The 25,522-nt window shown below is 35.7% G+C and overlaps 1 protein-coding gene across 2 annotated transcripts in view; it reads left to right on the forward strand.

Annotated features, from left to right (window-relative positions):
* KIFAP3 (kinesin associated protein 3) overlaps nt 1-25,522 on the forward strand; it is a 166,096-nt gene that overhangs the window by 20,607 nt on the left and 119,967 nt on the right. For both annotated transcript variants that reach the window (XM_060091281.1, XM_060091280.1), the window contains exons 2-6: nt 2,536-2,667; nt 7,433-7,587; nt 10,070-10,125; nt 10,684-10,825; nt 25,329-25,428. In XM_060091281.1, coding sequence (XP_059947264.1) covers nt 2,536-2,667; nt 7,433-7,587; nt 10,070-10,125; nt 10,684-10,825; nt 25,329-25,428 — 585 coding nt within the window. The remainder of the gene's footprint in view (nt 1-2,535; nt 2,668-7,432; nt 7,588-10,069; nt 10,126-10,683; nt 10,826-25,328; nt 25,429-25,522) is intronic.

Raw genomic sequence — 25,522 nt, forward strand, 5'->3', positions numbered from 1 at the left:
CCCCCACAATGATATAAACATTTAATACTTGTGTCAATCTTATGTAAATTGCTATTCAAATGTAGTTTTAACCCTACCAGATTGCTACCCTTTAGCCTCTTCTTTAAAGAAATTCTAGAGCTGACGTTCTCTCATTATGTATTATTTACATATAGAGAGAAAAATGTCTGGATGTGTATGTGCTAAATGGTAACAACTGTTTTCTTCTAACTTTTTCAGTTTATTTTTTCTCTTTGCTAATTTCTGTGTTCTGTTTTTTCTACAGTAAGAATAAGTTGTATTAGTAATAAAAAATATTATAAAATTAATTAACTTCTTTAAAACACACATACAGAAAAGAAAAAAGCAAACGAAAGCTGAAAAGGAATAGTGAGGTTCTTTGAACTATTTGATTTCTTTGGAGAAAGGCAAAATATCAGACCAGAGGATAACAATTATGCTTTTCCGTCAGTTGTTAATATGTGGAAGACCCTCTTTGAAAGTGTTGATATGAGGTTACTCTTAGGATCTGCACTTACATTTCATCCTTATGATTCTCTTCAATTGGATACAGTTACCCTCTCCTATATAAGAAGTTCAGTACTGGGGTTGCTCTCCATTTCATCAGGAAGCAAATAACTAGTTCTCTTTATAATTAAATAGTTTCTTTAGTGCTATATTACATTTGTTTTTCAGCTCTCTTACTTACTCTCTTGATTCCTGTGGTTTCTCTAGCTTTTGACTGCTAGCCTGAACTTGTATGCATTTATCTTATCTTTTGGAAGCTGTACCATTCTCTTTAATATGTGTGTATATATCTAATTTCCCAACTCCCTGTTTTTTACTGGCCTACCTGGTTTTTGCTTTTATTCTTTATAGGCTTTGTTCTGTATGTCTTACTGTCAGTTTAGTTGCTGACCTACCTAGACTCTAGCTTCTGTATATTTATTTGATTTCCTACTCTGTCTCTACACTTGAATCTTAATCATTGTCCTAATACAGACTGAAGAGCCTTACCCTTGTTGTAATAAAGAATTCTGGTGAAAAAAAATTTTTAAATTACATTGAAAATATGCATAATAAGCCAATTATTCCTAACTGAAGGAAAAGCTTTGAGTTTCTGATTATTGGAGTTTAAGGTGTTGTCATATTTCTATTCCTTCCCATTAGGCTAAAAGACCTCACTAGCCAGCTAGCTGGCTATGACTACAGTGGGAAATTTTGCTTGTTTCCATTGCTTAATCTCCTTTAATAAAACTCATTTTATCAGATCCTAAAGTGGCCAATAACAAGTAGTGATTAATTCATTATTGTGGCAACATGGATGGACCTGGAATATATTACGCTTAGTGAAATAAGTCAGGCGGAGAAAGACAAATACTGTATGTTTTCACTTATATGTAAAATATAAAAATAAAACAAATGAACAAATATAACAACACAGAAACAGACTCTGAGATACAGATAGCAAGCTAGTGGTCCCCAGAAGGGAGAGGTGTAGGGCAAGGGCCAAAATAGGTGAAGGGGATTAGCAGGTACAAATAGCTAGGTATAAAATAAGTTACAAGGATGTAACGTACAGCACAGGGATTATAGCCAAAGTAAAAATATAAAATCGCTATGTTGTACACTTGAAACCAATACAATATTGTAAGGTAACTCTACTTCAATTAAAAAAATTTGTTCTATAACTTTAGGGGTCTGGGGACAAAGTATATACAATCTTTCTATTGAAACTACTGATGGCACTATAATTTGAGATATGTAACTATAGAATATAACCTGTAAATGCTTTTTTGTTACACAACTTGTGTGTGTTTGAAGAATGATTTAGGTGCTAATTCAATTTATATAATTATGTAAGATAATACATAATCAATATTATTTTGCTGTTTAGATAATTCATGTCATTCTGTGATACAGTTAATAGGCTAATTATTGGGCAGTTGATTTTTTTTTAAATATAAATTTTGGGGTAGCTGCCTTTGGTTTTAAATTGCTGACTTTTGGTTGAGGTTATTCACTCCAAAACCATCTTAATTGTTGTTTGGTTTTTTTTTTTTTTTTTTTTTGCTGTACGCGGGCCTCTCACTGCTGTGGTCTCTCCCGTTGCGGAGCACAGGTTCCGGACACACAGGCTCCGCGGCCATGGCTCGCGGGCCCAGCCGCTCCGCGGCATGTGGGATCTTCCGGGATCGGGGCACTAACCCATGTCCCCTGCATCAGCAGGCGGACTCTCAACCACTGCGCCACCAGGGAAGCCCTAATTGTTTGTTTTATTCGCTGGCTAGTATGCATGATTCTTTGGGTAAATGTATTTTTTCTCAGAGCTATTCATAAAGGTACTTTCTGCAAGACCAAGAATTACATGTACAGTACATAGTTTACAGAGTTGGAGAAAAAGAGTTATTTCTTGGTCCAAGTCAAGAGTAAATCTGATTTAAATGCATATGTTAATCCAGCCCACATGTTTTTGGAACTAGGAACTAGATAAAAACCTTGGATGTTTTGTGAGCTGTTAATGTAGCTATGCCTGTTTTTATTTTATATTAATAGGAAAGTTAAAGGAGGAAATATTGATGTACATCCATCAGAAAAAGCACTCATTGTTCAATATGAAGTGGAAGCTACCATTCTTGGAGAAATGGGGGATCCCATGTTGGGAGAACGAAAGGAATGCCAAAAAATGTAAGTTTTCTTCATTTGTGCACATTTGAAAGTAGTAAACTTTATAGAAATCTGATGTTGTTTAAACTTGCATAGATGATAAATGATTGTGGCGTTCTTACAGACATACATTATCTCAGTGAAGCAGAGACTATATTAAATTATAAATACAGAGTATATTCCAGAGAAAATCATGTTTATGTGAGCATAATTGGAACCTAATGAAAAATGCCTATTCTTATTTATCCCATTTAGTAAATGCATATAATAGAATATAACTTGTGAAATCAACTATAAAAGATATGTTTATATAGGACTTTTTAGCTTAATTTAGGAAATTTTTATTTTAGGGGATCCTGTGTTGTTCTTTCTTCCCTGGAATTACAGAAAGTGATATGACATCCAGAATTCACAAATGGGGCATGTACCTTGAATTCATCCCTTAAAAATCTAGCTCTGTGAAAGATATTAGTAATAGGACAAGCATTTTCTGACTAAATGAATTGAGCTTAGATCTCCCAATGTTCTACACACTTTCCTTCCTGCTTTGATAGTACTTTCAGGAGTCCCTTGGGAACTGGCCTTTTTCATTAGTCTTCATTTGTGCTGGCAATGATCTTGCACTCCTTCCGTAGTTTTGTGGAAGTAGAGAGGGTCTGAGATTACCTAGTATTCTTTCCCAACTTTCTTCCCCCCATAGATAATTTTGATTTGGGAACTAGTTAAAAAGTTAGTGTGTTTTGGTGGTATTAAGTATATTCAGGATGCTAGAAGTTCTTGTGACAGTATTTAGTATTTAGCACACTGAACAGCACTATATTTTAAATATATAGCAGTGGTTCTCAGCTGGTTAGGATTTTTCCCCCAGGGGACATTTGGCGATACCTGGAGACATTTTGGTTGTCATAACTGGAGGGTGCTATTGGTATCTAGTGGATAGAGGCTGGGGTGCTGCGAAACATCCTACAATGCGTAAGATAGGCACTTACAAACAAAAAATTATTTGGCCCCAAATTTTTATAGTGTTTCAATTAAGAAAATTCATTGTATAGCAACCTGAAGAGAGAAGCTACCTACTGTCTTATTAAGATCTGTAGTCTCTCTTCTTATTTGGGTTAAAAGACTAAATTACACAGATAATTCATTAAAAATAAATGAGTCTTTGGATAATCCACTAGATTGAAGAGATATACACATGCACACATACATACTTACACTGTAGATTTTAACTCACATGCTCACAATTTTTTGTGTTCTCTCACACTTTCTTCCACTTGTGTGTTTGTGACTGCTGCCTAAATTTTGTACATTTTGAGAAAGTAACATCTCTTGAGATTTTATTAATTTGAGTTCCAAAGAAAAGCTAGCAGATTAGGGTCTTTGCCTTTAGAACCTCATACATCCACATTTCATGAGAGAAATTTAGTTTTTAGTTCTTAGTGTAGTCAATAGCCTTATTCAATTAAAATTAAGTGAGAATGTTGTTATTGTTTGAAAATCTGTAGGCTTTCTAGACAAGGGGTACATTCAGTAGAGAGTCAGCCACCTGGAAAGAGTTACTACCAACTGGTTAGTGTAAGTGGATTTAAACATCAGTATGGGAAAAACCTCTGTAACCCAACTTTGTGGTATTCAACCTGGCTGCTCAAGGTTTGGGGAGGAATCGTATTGTGGGACCAAAAGGAGAAAATGGTTTGTTGATAGTTCAAGAGGTTTATCAATGGTGGCAGCTGGGGGTGAAGGTTTTGAGGGGGACACTCATATAGATTGAGATAGGTGTGAAATGAAACTGTCATTAAATTGTGGTAGTTAGTGCTATGGCTCAGGTCCAGAAAACATGTATTTCATTCTCCCTTATCGGATAAAGGAATGTATAAGCCCACCTTCAACAGAGTCCCAGTTTTCTGAACATTTCATTATGAGAAATCTTACGGTTATGGTCCAAAAATAATATGGGCATTTTAAAATTTTATTTATTTATTTTTGCTGTGTTGGGTCTTCATTTCTGTGCGAGGGCTTTCTCTAGTTGTGGCAAGTGGGGGCCACTCTTCATCGCCGTGCGCGGGTCTCTCACTATTGCGGCCTCTCTTGTTGCGGAGCACAGGCTCCAGACGCGCAGGCTCAGTAGTCGTGGCTCACGGGCCTAGTTGCTCCACAGCATGTGGGATTCTCCGAGACCAGGGCTTGAACCCATGTCCCCTGCATTTGCAGGCAGATTCTCAACCACTGCGCCACCAGGGAAGCCCAATATGGGCATTTTTTGGTATGAGTTTTTAGTATTACTAATAGGCATGGGCTGCCTAATGAAGGGGGCCTATTTTTTTATTTTAGAAATAATCAGTAAACGTACAGCTGACATTTTCTAAAAATTCTAGTCCTACATATTTTTTCTTTGTCTCTTTTAACAAGGGAAGGATTTAGGAGAGAGATGTACACAGGAAAGAATCTTTCTATTACTTGGATGGAAAGAAGATGATGAATCAGATTGCTAATATATATATTGGTAGAAAATAAATCTAAAAAATGGTAGAAAAAATCTGCTTTATTACATCAAGATACTCCTACACACCTATTAAAATGTGTAAAGTCTAAAACACTGATAGCACCAGATGCTGGTGAGGATGTAGAGCAACAGGAACTCATTCATTGCTGGTGGAAATACAAAATGGTACAGCTACTTTGGAAGTCATTTTGGCAGTTTCTTACAAAGCTAAACATACACTTACCATATGATCCAACAGTTGTGCTCCTAGATATTAACTCAAATGAGTTGAAAATGTATTTCCACACAGAAACCTACACATGAATGTTGATAGCAGCTTTATTTATAGCTGTCAACAATTGAAGCAACCAAGATATCCTTCAGTAGGCAAATGGGTAAACAAACTGTGTTGCATCCATATAGTCAAGTACTCTTCAGCACTAAAAATAAATCCACCATCAAGCTATGAAAAGGCACAGAGGAACCTAAATGAATATTGCTAGATGAAAGAAGCCAGACTGGAAAAGCTATATACTGTATGATTCCAACTGTATGACCATCTAGAAAAGGCAAAACTAAAGTAAAAATAGATTAGAAGTTGTCAGGAGTTTGGGGGTGGGAGGGGAGAATATGTGGCGCACAGGGCATTTTTAGGGTAGCAAAACTATTTTGTGTGCTACTTTAATGGTGGATACATGAAATTATGCATTTGTCCAAGTGCACAGAACTATACAATACAAAGAGTGAACCCCAATGTAAACTGTAGACTTTAGTTAATAATATATCAATAGTGATTTATCAATTGTGACAAAGTTTCCACACTATCACAAGATGGTAATAATAGAAGAAACTGTACTAGGAGAGGTAGTGGGGACATATATGGTAACTCTGTACTTTCAGCACAGATTTTCTGTAAACCTAAAACTGCTCTAAAAAAAACTAGTAGGAAAATTTCAAAAATATATGTTTATAGAGTTTCTGTTGTGCTTCTTAATCAGATTTATGGAAACTCAAGATTTCCCAGTTCCTTGTTAAAATTAAACATGGAGATGTCTTTTGAGAGTTTTTCTCTGAATGGACTCTCCTTTATGTCTCTGCTTTCTGATGTGCAGCTGAAGTTATACAAAAATATTCAACAGTTTAAAAGATTTAAAAGATAGGAACTTAAACAGCCAAATAAATTAGAGAAAAATTAAAATAAAGGCACAGAGTATTGCTAGGGTTCTTGTTACAGACATTAGAAGCCACTCTAGAAAATTCAAGCATAAAAGGAATTTATTAAAGGCTATTAGGTAGCTTATAGAATCCCAAGAGGACCAGATTCGAGGATGACTATAAAGCTGTGAACAGTATTCAAATCACTTTACTAGACTTGTTTCAGGAGAGATCATCTGTATCTGAATAATGATTTCACAGATGCTGAGTGCAGGACATTTTTCTGAGGTCTCTGTCCCTGTTGCCTCTAATATCTTGAGTGTCTCCAAAAATTGGCCATCTTCACTAAGAAGTATTTCAACATAGTGGCTACTTTCTTATGTTTCTCTTTTTGAATCTAGCTTTGCATGAATGCATCTGCTTTGCAAGAATCTTTTGCCACCAGTTTGAGTCTTCACCCTGAACCTAATTTTATGTCCTTATAGCTTTCTTTGGTGCCATGAATCCATGTAAATTGGTAGTTGTTTCCAGATTTTGAACAACCTTTTCTTATTGACCTTCCAGTGAATCTCTCCTGGATTAAATTAAAAAGGAGGGTGAACCTGTTTTTTTTTTTAATGTACTAACAGGTATAACTATATTTATTTGTTCCTCAGCATTACTCGTATAGATCTTAAAATGCATCCTACTTTTTTTTCTTCTGTCTTCTATATAATTTCCATCAGAACAACCGAATCCGAATATATTAATATTGTGTCTTGCCCCTAACTGAAAAGAAAATGACTGTGAATATGGTCAAGAAAATGATTTATTTTTGGCAGTATGGATTTTCACATCTAATAATAACTAAAAACTTTATGTGATATCAGAAAGACTTTAAAAACAAGCTCTCTGGATATGCTATCCTGCCTAGAAGAGTCAGATGTAGATTTTACCATTCCTTCTGTTATCTCATTTGTCCAGCTCAAGGAAAATCATTGCTTTGCATTTTTTTCTAAGCCTAATTATATCTAATACTTTATTATATTTTACTAAAAGAGACTATGTTAGGTACATTTAAATGTTTTGTAAATTATTTAAAAGAAGTATTGTTTAAGTTATCACTTACTTTAATAATACCTGAGTTGGAAAATTCTGATATGCCTGCAGCATTCGTCTTAAGAGTCTCAATGCCAACACAGATATAACTTCCCTGGCACGAAAGGTGGTTGAAGAATGTAAACTCATTCATCCCTCAAAGCTAAATGAGGTAGAACAGCTGTTGTACTATCTCCAGAACCGCCGTGATTCAGTGTCAGGAAAAGGTAAGCAGAAGAATTCCTAACTTCTTAATGCAAAACCAGAGTTGTTTGACTATGGTTTGTACTTTTGATATTTGAATGGTGAGTTTTCTTTTACCAGTTCTCTAAGTAAGTGAATGAAATAATAAAGAAACATACTAGTTTCCTACATGCCAGGCTTCCAAAATGATGCTTCCAAAATGATCTATTTCATACTGTGTGTGTACACATGTGCTGAAATAAAGAGTAAAAAAGCAAATATCACATTGATTCTAGAATAATAAAAGGAGAATATTGGGAGCAGAAAACCTTTTTTCTCTACCCCAGCAACTAGATTTATATTTTTTAAATTTTTTATTGACATTTAATTGATAATTTGAATGGATTACTTATTTAAATGTTAAAATATATGTCATATGCATAAGTTTTGTGAATCTTTGTTAGGAAAACATTACCTTTTCATTCCTAAACGTCTTTGTTGTTACCATTCTTCTGTCTTTAATTACCTCATAAAAGAACCAAGCCATTAAAATAGTAGAACTAAGCAGTTGATTATTTATAGAAGACATTTTTCGAATAATCCAAACCCAAAACAAAACAAGAGTACAGACATTTGAATGGAAAGTCATCTCAGATTATTCAATGGTTAGTCATTCCATTTCGTAGTATTTATTAAGTTTACATATATCTTTCTTTTATCATTGGTGAGTTCTAAAATATGGTACCCTTGAAATAACTTATACTTAAGTTTTGATTGTATTAAATAGAAAAATGAAAGAGAAAATTCATTTGGACGTTTTTTCAGATTAACCAGTCTTCTCTCTCCATCCACAGCAAATAAAATGCCTTGTGACTAATATATACTTTTATTAATTGGCGCTGTATATAGTATCTAACACACTTTATATGATCAATATATATGTGTTGAATGAATTGAATAGCTGTGAATTTATTTAAAAGCAAAAATGAGCATTTTGAATTTGTTTCCATTTTGAATTTGTTTGGCACTCAGTGTATACCTATTAATAATAATAAGTGCTATAAGGAAAATATTATCAAAAATTTTATTAACTATTTTTTGATACAATATTCCTGTTAACAGTGTTACTAAATGATGAGAGATAGCTTCAACAAGTAAGTGAGAAAAATAAATTCTATGCTCTTTTAAGATGTGTGTGTACTTATTGTAGGTTGTACAATATAGTTAAAATTGATCTTTCCTAATGCTAAATTAATATAATTCCGAGGGCATTTGTAATAAAATATCTTTAAACGAATGAAAACCCTTTCGCTGAGTTTTCAGAGTAAATCAGTCTTCTCACCTCCTTCCCCAGAAATTAGAGGAATATGAGGAAATTTTCATGTTATCATAAGTAGATAAATTAAATCAATATGTTTCTCTATATAGATATTTTGGAGGCATATATGAAATGCTATACTATAGTATATGTACACTTATTTTTAAAAACTATTCCATTTTCTTTCTTTTTTACTTGATATTCACTATTTCAAAGCCAAAAACCTAGCCCTAAAAGTGGTTGAAATAAAACAATAATAGTTATTTGATTATGTGATTCTTTACCGTAAGTACTATTTTTTTCTTTGCTTAATTAAAATCACTGTCATAATAAATTATCTGTTTGAGGAAAAATCTAGCTGTTAAGAAAACATAACTTTGTCCATAACGACTACCTTCCTCTGAAAACAATCAGGGCTAATTCCTATTATATGTAAAACATTTGCTAATTATAGAATCAAAAATTTGATACTACTTGAACTTATTTTAATGTACATTCATTGCTTAGGTTTTTGACCCAGATCAGAGCAGTGAAGCATTTTTGATAATTTTTTTTTTACAAAATAAAGTTCTGCTATGAATCAAATAATTCAACATAAAAAATGACTCAAAGTTGTGTTCAGCACCTTTGAATACCTCTTTAATTCATTTGGGAACAAGTGAGGATTAAATTAACACAAATATTAAACATTTGCCTTTTAATTTATGATCCTAATTTTGTTTAAAAAATCAGCAACTGTATTTTAGCTTTTTAACTTTATCCAAGTTATTTCTTTTCCTTTTCCTTTGTTAATTTTTATTTTAGTTTTTATATTACTCAACTCATTAGTTTTTTCTTTGCCTTATTGATTTTCCTATTCTTAAATGTGAATTAGGAAAAGAAAGAAAACTTAAAATGGAGTATTTTGCTTCTTGTTGGCGAGTCTGGCTATTTACATACCTAAAATGTTAGCCAAAGAGGGAGTTTAAATTGCTACCTAACATAATTTGGAGATTATTTGTAGATTTTATTATACTCTCCGTGATATCCTTATTAGAACAAATGCATTATAGGTGAGCATTTTTTATACATTGGAAAAAAGGTTATTTCATAAATTACCCATTTGAAGATACCCAACTTAGCTAGAATTAAACTCAGCTGCTGGAAATAAAAATTACCCAGAAACCTAAAAACATTGTTCTTCTCATAAGAAAAAAATCTTTTTACAGAAAAAAAAGAAAAATCAAGCAAGCCTAAAGATCCACCTACTTTTGAAGGAATGGAGGTAAGACTGTATTTTTATCTAATAGAGAATTGATTCTAAGGTATTGCTTTTTACCATCAATAATTCATACAATCACATTAAACAAATGTGGAATTTTAAAAAATGGTTGAACTTAAAGTACCTGAAAAAGGTAGAAAATCAGTATTTAATAAAGGCAAAAATTATTGGATGTATCTTTTAGACATAATTTATTTTGATAAATAAGTTGTGAAATGTTTAAATATTCTTATTGTACTATGTTTTAAAGTATGTTTAATTTATTATGGTATGTACTATTTTGCATAACATTTAAGATACTTTATCAGTATAAATAGGCCAGTTTTAGAGTTTATGTACATCCCATTTTATCATATGGTTTATGACTACTTTCACTCAGGAGTCCTATCACCCAAAGGTCTAATTTCCCCCTCTACAAAAAGACGGCAACTGTTAAGTCCTTTGAAAACTTGTCTCTTACTATCAAGGGCAGTTTATTGATCACAAAATACCATTCCTTTGACATTGGCTCTGTTGAGCATTATTCTTTTAGAGTACTTCCTTCCTCTTCCTTTGTTTCAGATTGATGAAGTTGCTAACATTAATGACATGGATGAGTACATTGAGTTATTATATGAAGATATTCCTGACAAGGTTCGGGGTTCTGCTTTGATCCTACAGCTTGCTCGAAATCCTGATAACTTGGAAGAACTACTATTGAATGGTAGAATTTATAGACTTGAATTTATAGACTTATCTATAAATATTTAAAGTAGAATTATTATTGTGAAATATGATTTTTAAATTTATTATCGTAGAGGGGTAAGCCAAAATTATTTATATCAAGCTTAGGAATGCACTTATTTTCCAACTCTTTATTACTTTCCTTCTTACTCAAATTTCTTAACATGTGGGCATAACATTTAAATATTCTCTGGAGGATTCACTAATAATTTAAACCAGAAAAGTAAAGCATTAATGGTACTGAATCTTTTCTTTCTTCTATTCTGGAAGACTTTTTATTTTTTCTTCTATTCTGGAAGACTTTTTATTCTTTCAATTAGGATACAATATCAGACTTTTGACATTTGCACATGTATGTATATGCTTTTATTAAATTACAGTTCCAGGGCTTCCCTGGTGTCTCAGTGGTTGAGAGTCCGCCTGCCGCTGCAGGGGACATGGGTTCGTGCCCCGATCTGGGAAGATCCCACATGCCGTTGAGTGGCTAGGCCCGTGAGCCATGGCCGCTGAGCCTGCGTGTCCAGAGCCTGTACTCCGCAACGGGAGAGGCCACAACAGTGAGAGGCCCGCATACCGCAAAAAAAAAAAAAAAATTACAGTTCCAATATTAGTTTTCTTTTAATAGCACAGCCCAAAATAGTAATCTTTTAAATTTCATTTAGATTGATTTTGATGCCAAGTATTTGCTTTCTTTTCATTAGAAGTGCTGGGTAATAAAAGAAAACAGAGATATAATGCTCTTAAAACCTTTTTTCTCAGTAATACCACTGTAGAATACCACTATAGAATTATTATAATTTTCTGATTACACTTCTGCCAAAAATAAAATATGGAAGATATTGTTATGATATGATTTCCATCACATATGAAGGAATACTTTTTTATCTATTGTCAAACTCCTTTTGTGGAGGCTGCACAGTGCATATCAATACTTTGTAGTGTGGAAAATATATCCAGAGATCTGTCCAAAGAGTCATAGGATATTACCAATATTCCAGTTAGGAAATTTGTACATTTTAAGTATTTTCTAAATTATACAACTCATATATTAATATATTCTTTTTAAAGAATTAGAGTATTACAGATAAAACCCCCTTTGACCATTAGTCTATAATCTGGTAGGAGTTTGGAGTGCATTCTTCCAGATCTTTTCCATAGATTTATACATATATATATATATATATATAGGTTTTTTTCCTAAAAAATAGAGTATTACCTTATATGAATTTTTATGTTAATTATATCACACTTCTTACTTGGTAATTTTTTCTCCACGTAGTAATGTTTCAAGATTATATGCATATAGATACATACAGTGTAATTAGTTTTGAACTACTTTTGCTAATTGTATTTTATGAAGTTATGCATATTCTTTAGCCATTCCCCTTTTGATGGTCATTTGGTTGTTTCCAAAGTTTTCAGTAGGGAACTTTAGTGAACATCTTTGTTCATATCTTATATACACAGGCAAGGGTTTTTTAAGTGTGTGTACACAGAAACAAAGGTCATACAGAAATGCAGGTCATAGGGCTTCTCTGGTGGCACAGTGGTTGAGAGTCCGCCTGCCGATGCAGGGGACATGGGTTCGTGCCCCGGTCTGGGAAGATCCCACATGCCGCGGAGCGGCTGGGCTTGTGAGCCATGGCCGCTGAGCCTGCGCGTCCGGAGCCTGTGCTCCGCAATGGGAGAGGCCACAACAGTGAGAGGCCCGCGTACTGCAAAAACAAAACAAAACAAAAGAAATGCAGGTCATAATGTCTTAGGGATATTTCTGAATTGTCCTCCAAAGTGGTTGTGCCGCTGTCTCTCCAGACCAATAGAATATGAAGGCTATAAAACTTAAACATTTTTGCCACTGCATTGTTGGTAATAAACAATATCTCTTTGTTTTAAGTTGCATTTGCCTGATTTCTAATGAATTTGATCTTTTCCCCATGTCACTACACTTCTGGAATACCTACCCTGTGAAGTTTGAATTTATATATACATGTGAATATATGTATATTTACATATGAGTATACATCCTTTTTCTTTTATATATATATATATATATGTATTATATATATAGTCATCCCTTGATATCCATGGGGGATTGGTTCTGAGGCCTGCCAAGGATACCAAAATCTGAAGATGCTCAAGTCCCATAGTTAGTCCTCCATATCCTTACATCTGCGGATGCAACCAACCACAGATCATGTACAGTTGACCCTTAAACAACATGGGTTTGAACTGCCTGTGTCCACTTATGCACACAGAAGTTTAAACCCATGTTCAAGTATAAATGGGCCTGTACAGTTCAGACCCATGTTGCTCAAGGGTCAACTATACATCCTTTTTCTTTTATGTACTTAGAAATAGTTTTTTTCAGTCTAATGTCTTTTTTTTTTTTTTTTTTTTTTTTGCGTGACATATCTTTTTCCATCCTTTTACTTTCACCCTATTTGTGTCTTTGAATCTGAAGTGTTTCTGTTGTAGAATGCATACAGTTGGATCATATTTTTTTAATACATTCAAACAATCTGCCTTTTGATTGGCATGTTTATTCTATTTACCATTAACATAATTACTCATAACGGATTGTCATTTAACACTTTGTGTTTTCTATATGTCTTTTATCTTTTTTTGTTCTTCTGTTTCTCCATTACTGCCTTCTTTTGTATGAAATATTGTCTAGTATACCATTTTAATTCTTTTGTTGTTCCTTTACTGTGTTTCCCTGAATTATTTTCTAAGTGGTTACCCTAGGATTACAGATACCATCTTAAATTTTAAAAATCTAGTTTAAGTTAATGCCAACATAATTTTTTTTTTTTTTGCGGTATACGGGCCTCTCACTGCTGTGGCCTCTCCCGTTGCGGAGCACAGGCTCCGGACGTGCAGGCTCAGCGGCCATGGCTCACGGGCCTAGCCGCTCCGCGGCATGTGGGATCTTCCCGGACCGGGACACGAACCCGTGTCCACTGCATCGGCAGGCGGACTCTCAACCACTGCGCCACCAGGGAAGCCCCATAATTTTAATAATATACAAAAACTTTCCTTCAATGTACCTCTATTCCCACCCCATACCTTTGTACTATTATTTCATACATATTACATCTGCATACATTATCAGCCTATCAGCACGTAATATAATTATTGATGTATGCATTTTAAAATCAGATAGAAGAAAATAATACAATCAAAAATATGTTTATAATGTCTTTTATATTTATATATAGAGAGAGTTACCTTTACCGGTGCTCTTTTTTTCTCTGTTTGGATTTAAGTTACTCTCTAGTGTCCTTGCATTTCAGCCTGGTGGAATCCCTTTAGTATCTCTCATAGAAAAGTTCTACTAGCAACAAATTCTCTAAGTTTTTGTTTACCTAGGAATAACTTTTCTTCTGTTTAAAGGGTAGTTTTGCTGGATATAGAATTACTGGTTGACAGTCTTTTTCTTTTACAATTTGAATATGTCATCCCACTGGCTTCATGTCTGCATGGTTTCTGATGTGAAACCAACTGTTAACCTTATTGAGGACCATGTGTACATGTTGAATTGATTTTCTCTTGCTATTTTCAATATTTGCTTTACCTTTGGCTTTTGCTAGTTTGACTTATGATGTGTTTAGGTGGTCATATCTTTGAGTTTATCTTGCTTGGAATTTGTGGAGCTTCTTGGATATATAGATTAATGTTTTTAATCAAGTTTAGGAAGTTTGGACTATTATTTTGTTAAATATTTATTTAGCTCCTTCCTCTCTATCCTTTCCCCTTGGGACCCCTGTGTTAGTAAGCTTGTTGATGTCATATAGGTCTTTGAAGATCTATTTCTTTCTTTCTGTTCCTCAGACTGGATAATCTTAATTAACCTGCCTTTACATTTGTTGATTTTTTTTTTCTAATTCACATCTGCTGTTAGGACCATCTAATGAATTTTTCATTTCAGAAATCATACTTGGAACTTCAGAATTTCTATTTGGTTCATTTTGTATAATTTGTATCTCATTGATATTCTTTGTTTGGTGAGACATAATTCTCATACCTTCTCATATTTTCCTTTAATTCTTTAGACATGATTTCCTTTAGTTCTTTAAATATATTTACAATAACTTCACATAATTTAAAATCTTTGTCTCGTAAGTTCAAAATGTGAGCTTCCTCATGGACAGTTTCTACTGAATGCTGTGTTTTCTGAGTAAGGGATATACTGTCCTGTTTCTTTGCATGTGTTGTATCTTTTGTTGTTGTTGAAATAATATTGGGGCAACTCTGGAAATCAGATTTCCACTCCTTTCCGGACTTGTTATATTTGCTGTTTATTTGTATAATGAGTTTCCTGGATTAATTAATTACTGTAAAGTCTGTATTCTTTGTCTCTGCAGTCACTGAAGCCTCTGCTCAGTTAGTTTAGTGGTAACTAATGAGTAGATAGAGATTTCTTTAAATGCCTGGCACAGAGTTTCCCAGCCTTTTCTGAGGGGCTGTGGGTATGTACATGTGGGTGGGAGGATGTCTTTAGTGCTCAAGGAAGTAGTTTACAAGCCTTAGCCTTCAATTCCTGCTTGAACATTGCCTCAAGTTTGGCCAGAGATGAGAGATTAGGCTCTTTTAGGTCTTTCCCTGGCATGTGCACATTCCTACATTTGTGCCGGGCCTTCTGGAGTCCCAGGAATGTGTTGGAGTCTTTCAAAGACCCAGTGAATATCTCATTTCCCAGTTTTTCCTTTTAAAGTGTTTTGGTCAGCCTCTTGTTACCTCAAGTTGGCTAGGCTGCTGCACATAGCTGCAATGTTGCTGCTGGTAGTTTTCAACAAATGCCCTGGGTCTAAAGCTGTTTGTAAGAGCAATCTCTGAGTCAGGTCAAATAAAGCCAAACCATGGGAATGGAGCTTTTCAGCAAGTATCCTGATGGATAAGATATTGACAGTTCACTGGACTGGGAATTTGGGGGGGCACCACACTGTTCTACTTCCTCCAGTTGTTGCTGGGCTACTGTTTTTCACAGATATCATGGTTGTGATGCTGTTGGTTTTCAAAGTTTCCACAAAGTTGCACAGAAGGGATGGATTAGGGCACGTTGAAACGCCACAGAGCTCACTGTTCTTACCAAGTCAGCCATATTTCTTAAATAAACACTTCTTGAGTTTTTACAAAACTAATTTCCAGAGTTCTAAAAGAGTTGATTTTGAAAACATTTACCAGTATTATATTTGCTTATGGAAGAGTGGATTTTTGCAGGTCCTTACTCTGCTGTTCCTAAAGCTCTTGGCCCTGGAATTCATTTTTGTTGAAAGTGAAAGGTAGAGATGTAATTTTATTTTTTTCCACATTGTATAGCCAGTTATTCCAACTTAGTTATTTTTTTGTTAACATCTTTATTGGAGTATAATTGCTTTACAATGCTGTGTTAGTTTCTGCTTTATAACAAAGTGATCAGCTATACATATACGTACATCCCCATACCTCCTCCCTCTTGCATCTCCCTCCCACTCTCCCTATGCCACCTCTCTAGGTGGTCACAAAACACTAAGCTGATCTCCCTGTGCTATGTGGCTGCTTCCCACTAGCTATCTATTTTACAACTGGTAGTGTATATATGTCCATGCCACTCTCTCATTTTGTCCCACCTTACCCTTCCCCCTCCCCATGTCCTCAAGTCCATTCTCTACATCTGCATCTTTATTCCTGTCCTGCCCATAGGTTCTTCAGAGGCACTTTTTTTCTTTTTTCTTTTTTCTTAGATTCCATATATGTTAGCATACAGTATTTGTTTTTCTCTTTCTGATTTACTTCACTCTGTATGACAGACTCTAGGTCCATCCACCTCACTACAAATAACTCAATTTTGTTTCTTCTTACAGCCTAGTAATATTCCATTGTATATATGTGTCACATCTTCTTTATCCATTCATCTGTCAATGGACACTTAAGTTGCTTCCATGTCCTGGCTATTGTAAATAGAGCTGAAATGAACATTGTGGTACATGACACCTTTTGAACTATGGTTTTCTCAGGGTATATGCCCAGTAGTGGGATTGCTGGGTTGTATGATAGTTCTATTTCTAGTTTTTTAAGGAACCTCCATACTGTTCTCCATAGTGGCTATATCAATTTACATTACGACCAAAAGTGCAAGAGGGTTCCCTTTTTTCCACACCCTCTCCAGAATTCATTGTTTGTAGATATTTTGATGATGGCCATTCTGACTGGTGTGAGGTGATACCTCATTGTAGTTTTGATTTGCATTTCTCTAATGATTAGTGATGTTGAGCATTCTTTCATGTGTTTGTTGGCAATCTGTATATCTTCTTTGGAGAAATGTCTGTTTAGGTCTTCTGCCCATTTTTGGATTGGGTTGTTTGTTGTTTTTGATATTGAGCTGCATGAGCTGCTTGTAAACTTTGGAGATTAATCCTTTGTCAGTTGCTTCATTTGCAAATATTTTCTCCCATTCTGAGGGTTGTCTTTTCATCTTGTTTATGATTTCCTTTGCTGTGCAAAAGCTTTTAAGTTTCATTAGGTCCCATTTGTTTATTTTTCTTTTTATTTCCATTTCTCTAGGAGATGGGTCAAAAAGGATCTTGCTGTGATTTATGTTATAGAGTGTTCTGACTATGTTTTCCTTTACGACTTTTATGGTGTCTGGCCTTGCACTTAGGTCTTTAATCCATTTTGAGTTTATTTTTGTGTATGGTGTTAGGGAGTGTTCTAATTTCATTCTTTTACATGTAGCTGTCCAGTTTTCCCAGCATCACTTATCAAAGAGGCTGTCTTTTCTTCATTGTATATTCTTGCCTCCTTTATCAAAGATAAGGTGACCATATGTGCGTGGGTTTATTTCTGGGCTTTCTATCCTGTTCCATTGATCTATATTTCTGTTTTTGTGACAGTACCATACTCTCTTGATTACTGTAGCTTCGTAGTATAGTCTGAAGTCCAGGAACCTGATTCCTCCAGCTCCGTTTTTCTTTCTCAAGATTGCTTTGGCTATTCGGGGTCTTTTGTGTTTCCATACAAATTGTGAAATTTTTTGTTCTAGTTCTGTGAAAAATGCCATTGATAGTTTGATAGGGATTACATTGAATATGTAGATTGCTTTGGGTAGTTTAGTCATTTTCACAATGTTGATTCTTCCAATCCAAGAACACGGTATATCTCTCCATCTGTTTGTATCATCTTTAATTTCTTTCATTAGTGTCTTACAGTTTTCTGCATACAGGTCTTTTGTCTCCTTAGCTAGGTTTATTCCTAGGTATTTTATTCTTTTTGTTGCAGCGGTAAATGGGAGTGTTTCCTTCATTTCTCTTTCAGATTTTTTATTCTTAGAGTATAGGAATGCAAGACATTTCTGTATACTATTTTTGTATCATGCTACTTTACCAGATTCATTGATTAGCTCTAGTAGTTGTCTGATAGCATCTTTAGGATTCTCTATGTATAGTATCATGTCATCTGCAAACAGCGACAGCTTTACTTCTCCTTTTCCGATTTGGATTCCTTTTCTTTCTTTTTCTTCTCTGATTCCTCTGGCTAAAACTTCTAAAACTATGTTGAATAACAGTGGTGAGAGTGGCCAACCTTGTCTTGTTCCTGATCTTAGAGCAAATGGTTTCAGTTTTTCACCATTGAGAACGATGTTGGCTGTGGGTTTGTCACATATGGGCTTTACTATGCTGAGGTAAGTTCCCTCTATGCCTACTTTCTCTAGGGTTTTTTATCATAAATGGGTGTTGAATTTTGTCGAAAGATTTTCTGCATCTATTGAGATGATCATATGGTTTTTATCCTTCAGTTTGTTAATATGGTGTATCATATTGATTGATTTATGTATACTGAAGAATCCTTGCTTTCCTTTTATAAACCCCAGTTGATCATGGTGTATGATCCTTTTAATGTGCTGTTGGATTCTGTTTGCTAGTATTTTGTTGAGGATTTTTGCATCTATGTTCATCAGTGATACTGGCCTGTAGTTTTCTTTCTTTGTGACATCTTTGTGTGGTTTTGGTATCTGGGTGATGATGGCCTTGTAGAAGGAGTTTGGAAGACTCCAGACTCCTTGTAGAAGGAGTCTGCTATATTTTGGAAGAGTTTGAGAAGGATACGTGTTAGCTCTTCTCTAAATGTTTGATAGAATTCACCTGTGAAGCCCTCTGGTCCTGGGCTTTTGTTTGTTGGAAGATTTTTAATCACAGTCTCAATTTCATTTCTTATGATTGTTCTGTTTATATTTTCTATTTCTTCCTGGTTCAGTCTTGGAAGGTTGTGCATTTCTAAGGATTTGTCCATTTCTTCCAGGTTGTCCATTTTATTGGCATATAGCTGCTTGAAGTAATCTCTCATGATCCTTTGTATTTCTGCAGTGTCGGTTGTAACTTCTCCTTTTTCATTTTTTCATTTCTAATTCTATTGATTTGAGTCTTCTCCCTGTTTTTCTTGATGAGTCTGGCTATTGGTTTATCAATTTTGTTTATCTTCTCAAAGAAACAGCTTTTATTTTTATTGATGTTTGCTATTGTTTCCTTCATTTTTTTTTTCCTTTAGTTCTGATCTGATCTTTATGATTTCTTTCCTTCTGCTAACTTTGGGGTTTTTTTTCTTGTTCTTCTTCTTTCTCTAATTGCTTTAGGTGTAAGGGTAGGTTGTTTATTTGAGATGTTTCTTGTTTCCTGAGGTGGGATTGTCTTGCTGTAAACTTCCCTCTTAGAACTGCTTTTGCTGCCTCACTTAGGTTCTGGGCCATCGTGTTTTCATTGTCATTTGTTTCTAGGTAATTTTGATTTCCTCTTTAATTTTTCAGTGATCTCTTGGTCATTAAGTAGTGTATTGTTTAGCCTCCATGTGTTTGTATTTTTTACAGATTTTTCCCTGTAATTGATATCTACTCTTATAGCATTGTAGTTGGAAAAGATACTTGATATGATTTCAGTTTTCTTAAGTTTACCAAGGCTTCATTTGTGACCCAAGATATGATCTATCCTGGAGAATGTTCTGTGTGCACACTTGAGAAGAAAGTGTATTCTGTTGTTTTTGGATGGAATGTCCTATAAATATCAATTAAGTCCATCTTGTTTAATGTATCATTTAAAGCTTGTGTTTCCTATTGATTTTCATTTTGGATGATCTGTCCATTGGTGAAAGTGGGGTGTTAAAGTCCCCTACTATGATTGTGTTACTGTCGATTTCCCCTTTTATGGCTGTTAGTATTTGCCTTATGTATTGAGGTGCTCCTATGTTGGGTGCTTAAATATTTACAATTGTTATATCTTCTTCTTGGATTGATCCCTTGATCATTATGTAGTGTCCTTCTTTGTCTCTTGTAATAGTCTTTGTTTTAAAGTCTATTTTGTCTGATATGAGAATTGTTGCTCCAGCTTTCTTTTGATTTCCATTTGCATAGAATATCTTTTTCCATCCCCTCACTTTCAGTCTGTATGTGTCCTTTGGTTTGATGTGGGTCTCTTGTAGACAGCATATATACAGGTCTTGTTTTTGTATCCATTCAGCCAGTCTATGTCTTTTTTTTTTTTTTTTTTTTGTGGTATGTGGGCCTCTCACTGCCATGGCCCCTCCCGTTGCAGAGCACAGGCTCCGGACGCACAGGCCCAGCAACCATAGCCTACGGGACCAGCCGCTCCGCGGCATGTGGGATCTTCCCGAACCAGGGCATGAACCCGTGTCCCCTGCATCGGCAGGCGGACTCTCAACAGGCGCCACCAGTGAAGCCCCCAGTCTGTCTCTTTTTTCTGGAGCATTTAATCCATTTACATTTAAGGTAGTTATCAATATGTATGTTCCTATCAGCATTTTCTTAATTGTTTTGGGTTTGTTTTTGTAGGCCTTTTCCTTCTCTTGTTTTTTCTGCCTAGAGAAGTTTCTTTAGCATTTGGGGTAAAGCTGGTTTGGTGGTGCTGAATTCTCTTAGCCTTTGCTTGTCTGTAAAGTTTTTAATTTCTCCGTTGAATCTGAATGAGATCCTTGCTGGGTAGAGTAATCTTGGGTGTAGGTTTTTCCCTTTCATCACTTTAAATATGTCCTGCCACTCCCTTCTGACTTGCAGAGTTTCTGCTGAAAGATCAGCTGTTAACCTTATGGGGATTCCCTTGTATGTTATTTGTTGTTTTTCCCTTGCTGCTTTTAATATTTTTTCTTTGTGTTTCATTTTTGGTAGTTTGATTAATATGTGTCTTGGCCTGTTTCTCCTTGGATTTATCCTGTATGGGACTCTCTGTGCTTCCTGGACTTGAATAACTATTTCCTTTCCCATATTAGGGAAGTTTTCAACTCTAATTTATTCAAATATTTTCTCAAAACCTTTCTTCTTCTCTTCTTCTTCTGGGACCCCTATAATTCAAATGTTGGTGCATTTAATGTTGTCCCAGAGGTCTCTGAGACTGTCCTCAATTATTTTCATTCTTTTTCTTTATTCTCCTCTGCAATAGTTATTTCCATTCTCTTATCTTCCAGGTCACTTATCCGTTCTTCTACCTCTGTTTTTCTGGTACTGATTCCTTCTAGAGAATTTTTAATTTCATTTATTGTGTTGTTCATCATTGTTTGTTTGCTCTTTAGTTCTTCTAGGTCCTTGTTAAACGTTTCTTGTAATTTCTCCATTCTATTTCCAAGATTTTGGATCATCTTTACTATCATTACTGTGAATTCTTTTTCAGGTAGACTGCCTATTTCATCTTCATTTGTTTGGCCTGGTGGGTTTTTACCCTGCTCCTTCATGTGCTGTGTGGTTCTCTGTCTTCTCATTTTGCTTAAGTTACTGTGTTTGGTGTCTCCTTTTCGCAGGCTGCAGGTTTGTAGTTCCCGTTGTTTTTAGCTGCCCCCAGTAGCTAAGGTTGGTTTAGTGGGTTGTGTAGGCTTCCTGGTGGAGGGGACTAGTGCCTGTGTTCTGGTGGATGAGGCTGGATCTTGTCTTTCTGGTGGGCAGGACTGTGTCTGCTGGTGTGTTTTGGGGTGTCTGTGACCTTATTATGATTTTAGGCAGCCTCACTGCTAATGGGTGGGGTTGTGTTCCTGTCTTGCTAGTTGTTTGGCATAGGGTGTCCAGCACTGTAGCTCACTGGTCATTGAGTGGAGCTGGGTCTTAGCGTTGAGGTAGAGATCTCTGGGAGAGCTTTTGCCATTTGATATTACGTGGAGCCGGGAGTTCTCTGGTGGTCCAGTGTCCTGAGCTCAGCTCTCCCACGTCAGTGTCACAGGCCTGACACCTGGTTGGTGCACTGAGCCCCTGTCAGCCACATGGCTCAGAAGAAAAGGGACAAAAAAGAAAGTAAGAAAGAAAAAAATAAAATAAGGTTATTAAAATAAAAAATAATTATTAAAAATAAAAAATAATTAAAAAGTAATAAAAAGGAAAGAAAGAAAGAAGAGAGCAGCCAAACCAGAAAACAAAGCCACCAATTGTAACAAGCACTAAAAACTATACTAAAAAAAAAAAAAAAAAAAAAAAAAGACAGACAGAACCCTAGGACAAATGGTAAAACCAAAGCTCTACAGACAAAATCATACAAAGCAGCATACATGTACACACTCACAAAAAGAGAAAGAGGAAAAATATATATATATATTGTTGCTCCCAAAGTCCACCACCGCAATTTTGGGATGATTCGTTGTGTCTTCAGGTATTCCACAGATGCAGGGTACATCAAGTTGATTGTGGAGTTTTAATATGCTGCTCCTGAGGTTGCTGGGAGAGATTTCCCATTCTCTTTGTTCACACAGCTCCTGGGGTTCAGCTTTGGATTTGCGTGTAGGTCTCCTGAGGGCGTCTGTTCTTTGCTCAGACAGGACCGGGTTAAAGTAGCAACTGATTAGGGGCCTCTGGCTCCCTCAGGCCCGGGGCGGGGGGCGGGTACAGAATACGGGTTGAGCCTGTGGGCGGCAGTTGCCGGCCTGTCCTTGCACCAGCCTGAGGCGTGCCGTGTGTTCTCCCGGGGAAGTTGTCCCTGGATCATGGGACCCTGGCAGTGGAGGGCTGCACAGGCTCCCTGGAGGGGAGGTGTGGAGAGTGACCTGTGCTTGCACACAGGCTTCTTGGTGGCTGTAGCAGCAGCCTTAGCGTTTTATGCCCGTCTCGTGTCTGCGCTGATAGCCATGGCTCGCGTTGTCTCTGGAGACAGTTTAGGCGGTGCTCTGTACCCCTTCTCCTCGCGCACCCCGAAACAATGGTCTCTTGCCACTTAGGCAGGTCCAGACTTTTTCCTGGGCTCCCTCCCGGCTAGCGGTGGCGCACTAGCCCCCTTCAGGCTGTGTTCATGCAGCCAACCCCAGTCCTCTCCCTGGAATCCGACCGAAGCCCGAGCCTCAGCTCCCAGCCCCTGCCTGCCCCAGCGGGTGAGCAGACAAGCCTCTCGTGCTGGTGAGTGCTGGTTGGCACCGATCCTCTGTGCGGGAATCTCTCCGCTTTGCCCTCTGCACCTCTGTTGCTGTGCTCTCCTCCATGGGTCTGAAGCTTCCCCCCCACCACCCCCCGTCTCCACCAGTGAAGGGGCTTCTAGTGTGTGGAAACCTTTCCTCCTTCACAGCTCCCTCCTACTGGTGCAGGTCCCGTCCCTATTCTTTTGTCTCTGTTTTTTCTTTTTTCTTTTGCCGTACCCAGATACATGGGGAGTTTCTTGCCTTTTGGGAGGTCTGAGGTCTGAGGTCTTCTGCCAGCGTTCAGTAGGTGTTCTGTAGGAGTTGTTCCACGTGTAGCTGTATTTCTGATGTATCTGTGGGGAGGAAGGTGATCTCCGTGTCTTACTCTTCTGCCATCTTGAAGGTCTCTCCCCAGCTTAGTTATTGAATACTCCTCCTTTTCCCAGAGATTTGAAATGGCTTTTCTACTATATTCTGGCCAATTTTTTATTCAATAGATACTTCTTGAAAGCTTATTCTGTGCCAGATACTGTTCTGATATATTCATAGATATGTTTTGATGCTCTCTTTTCTTTTCCATTGATCTGTTTGATAATTTCTATACCAATATCATACTGTTGTTGTTATGTTTTGTTTTGTACTTTGACTAGAGTTTTAGAGTATGTAGGAGAAATGTTCCAATTTGTTGTTTTCTTTAAAGTGGTGTTGCTGGTCTTTGTACGTTTTCTTACATATTGTTTTGAGATCACCCTATTATATTCTCTGAGAAAATCTTAACAGAATTTTAATTATGATTGCACTCAAATTATAAATTAATTTTGGGTTATATTTTGATCTGTTGTAAACTTTGTAATTTTCTTTTGGTTTATTTCTTCATAACCTGTGTATAATTCCTATAGCTGTATTTTTATTGAGACATTTTTCTGTTCTTTAGTAAAGAAGAAAAATGCTAAATTTGTGACACTAAAGTACATCATTTTCCAAAGTATATTCTAAGAAATGTTGTATCCTCTGGATTATAAGGATGAATGCCTTTGGAAATACTGGATTAAGCAAAGCTAAACCAGATTCTTTATTAAGTAGGACTTTTCTAGAGCTTTTGCATATTGCCTATTTATTTGACTTCAGAATAATTTTGTTCAAAACCTATATTATACCAGTGCTCTGTATTATGAATATGAATAATACTGTGAAATGCTATTATAGTGTGTTTTTCAGTTTGTATAAAAAATTCCTCACTAAGTCGATTAGTAATATAGTGAATTCTTGTTGTTTCATAATCTGAATGGCCAGAAAGCTCAAATAAACTAAATACTTTCATTACCATAATAAATACTTACAATGCAGTCCACAAAGTACAATAGATCCTCAATGCCTATTATAGAAAGTTGAATTATGATCACTATATAATACACAGATATTTTAATTTTTAATGATTTTAAGATTTAGTCAGCCATGTAACAGTACTAATTTGAAACTAGTCTCATTACTTTATGTTTACTTAATGTATAGTAATTCTCATTAATCAATTCATTACCTTTTTCAGGAAAAAGGTGTAACAGGGATGTTTATCAATCTACCCTAAAGCTAGTTTCGTGAAAAATTTTTTGATCTATTTATGTCCGTTGGCATCAATTTAACATGACATTAAAATATTAGACTTATTTTTCTGTGTATAAGTTTTATTTGATTATTATTAATTTGCTTTAGTGAAATCAGTGTTAGCCTGCTTTAAACTGCTCATTATTTTTTTAGACTTAATCTAATTTTTCACTTATTCATGAACACATTAAATCAGATGTTAAAAAAAACTGGCACTGCAGTAGCAAGTGGAAACGAAAATTAAGAAATAAATTTTTTTTATTATTTTATTTTCACCCATAGTATACTTACTATGTTACTTTATTTAAATCATATTTTATTTTTCTATTTACAGTTAGACTTAAAGCTGCATGTTGTGAGTTTTATTATTTCAGTTTTAAAAATAGCTTTCTGTGTTGGAGAGAAGCATCCTACTTTTTGTCCCAGTTCTATCTTAGCTTTGTTATTTATTGATAGTAGACATTTAAAACCAATTACCCTTTATGTCAGAGGCAAGATGAGTGATCATTTTTGTACATCCCCTTTTTCTTTAGAAACTGCCCTTGGTGCATTAGCAAGAGTCCTCAGAGAAGACTGGAAGCAAAGTGTTGAGTTAGCTACAAACATAATATACATCTTTTTTTGCTTTTCCAGGTAAGTGTAAAAATTAGGAAATAAAAGTACTGATCTATATCTATTTCTCTCTGTCTGTGTCACTGGTTTAGATAGTAGATCACTAGTTTTCTCA

Source organism: Mesoplodon densirostris, chromosome 2, assembly GCF_025265405.1.
Source record: "Mesoplodon densirostris isolate mMesDen1 chromosome 2, mMesDen1 primary haplotype, whole genome shotgun sequence".
In the NCBI taxonomy this organism is placed as follows: domain Eukaryota; kingdom Metazoa; phylum Chordata; class Mammalia; order Artiodactyla; family Ziphiidae; genus Mesoplodon; species Mesoplodon densirostris.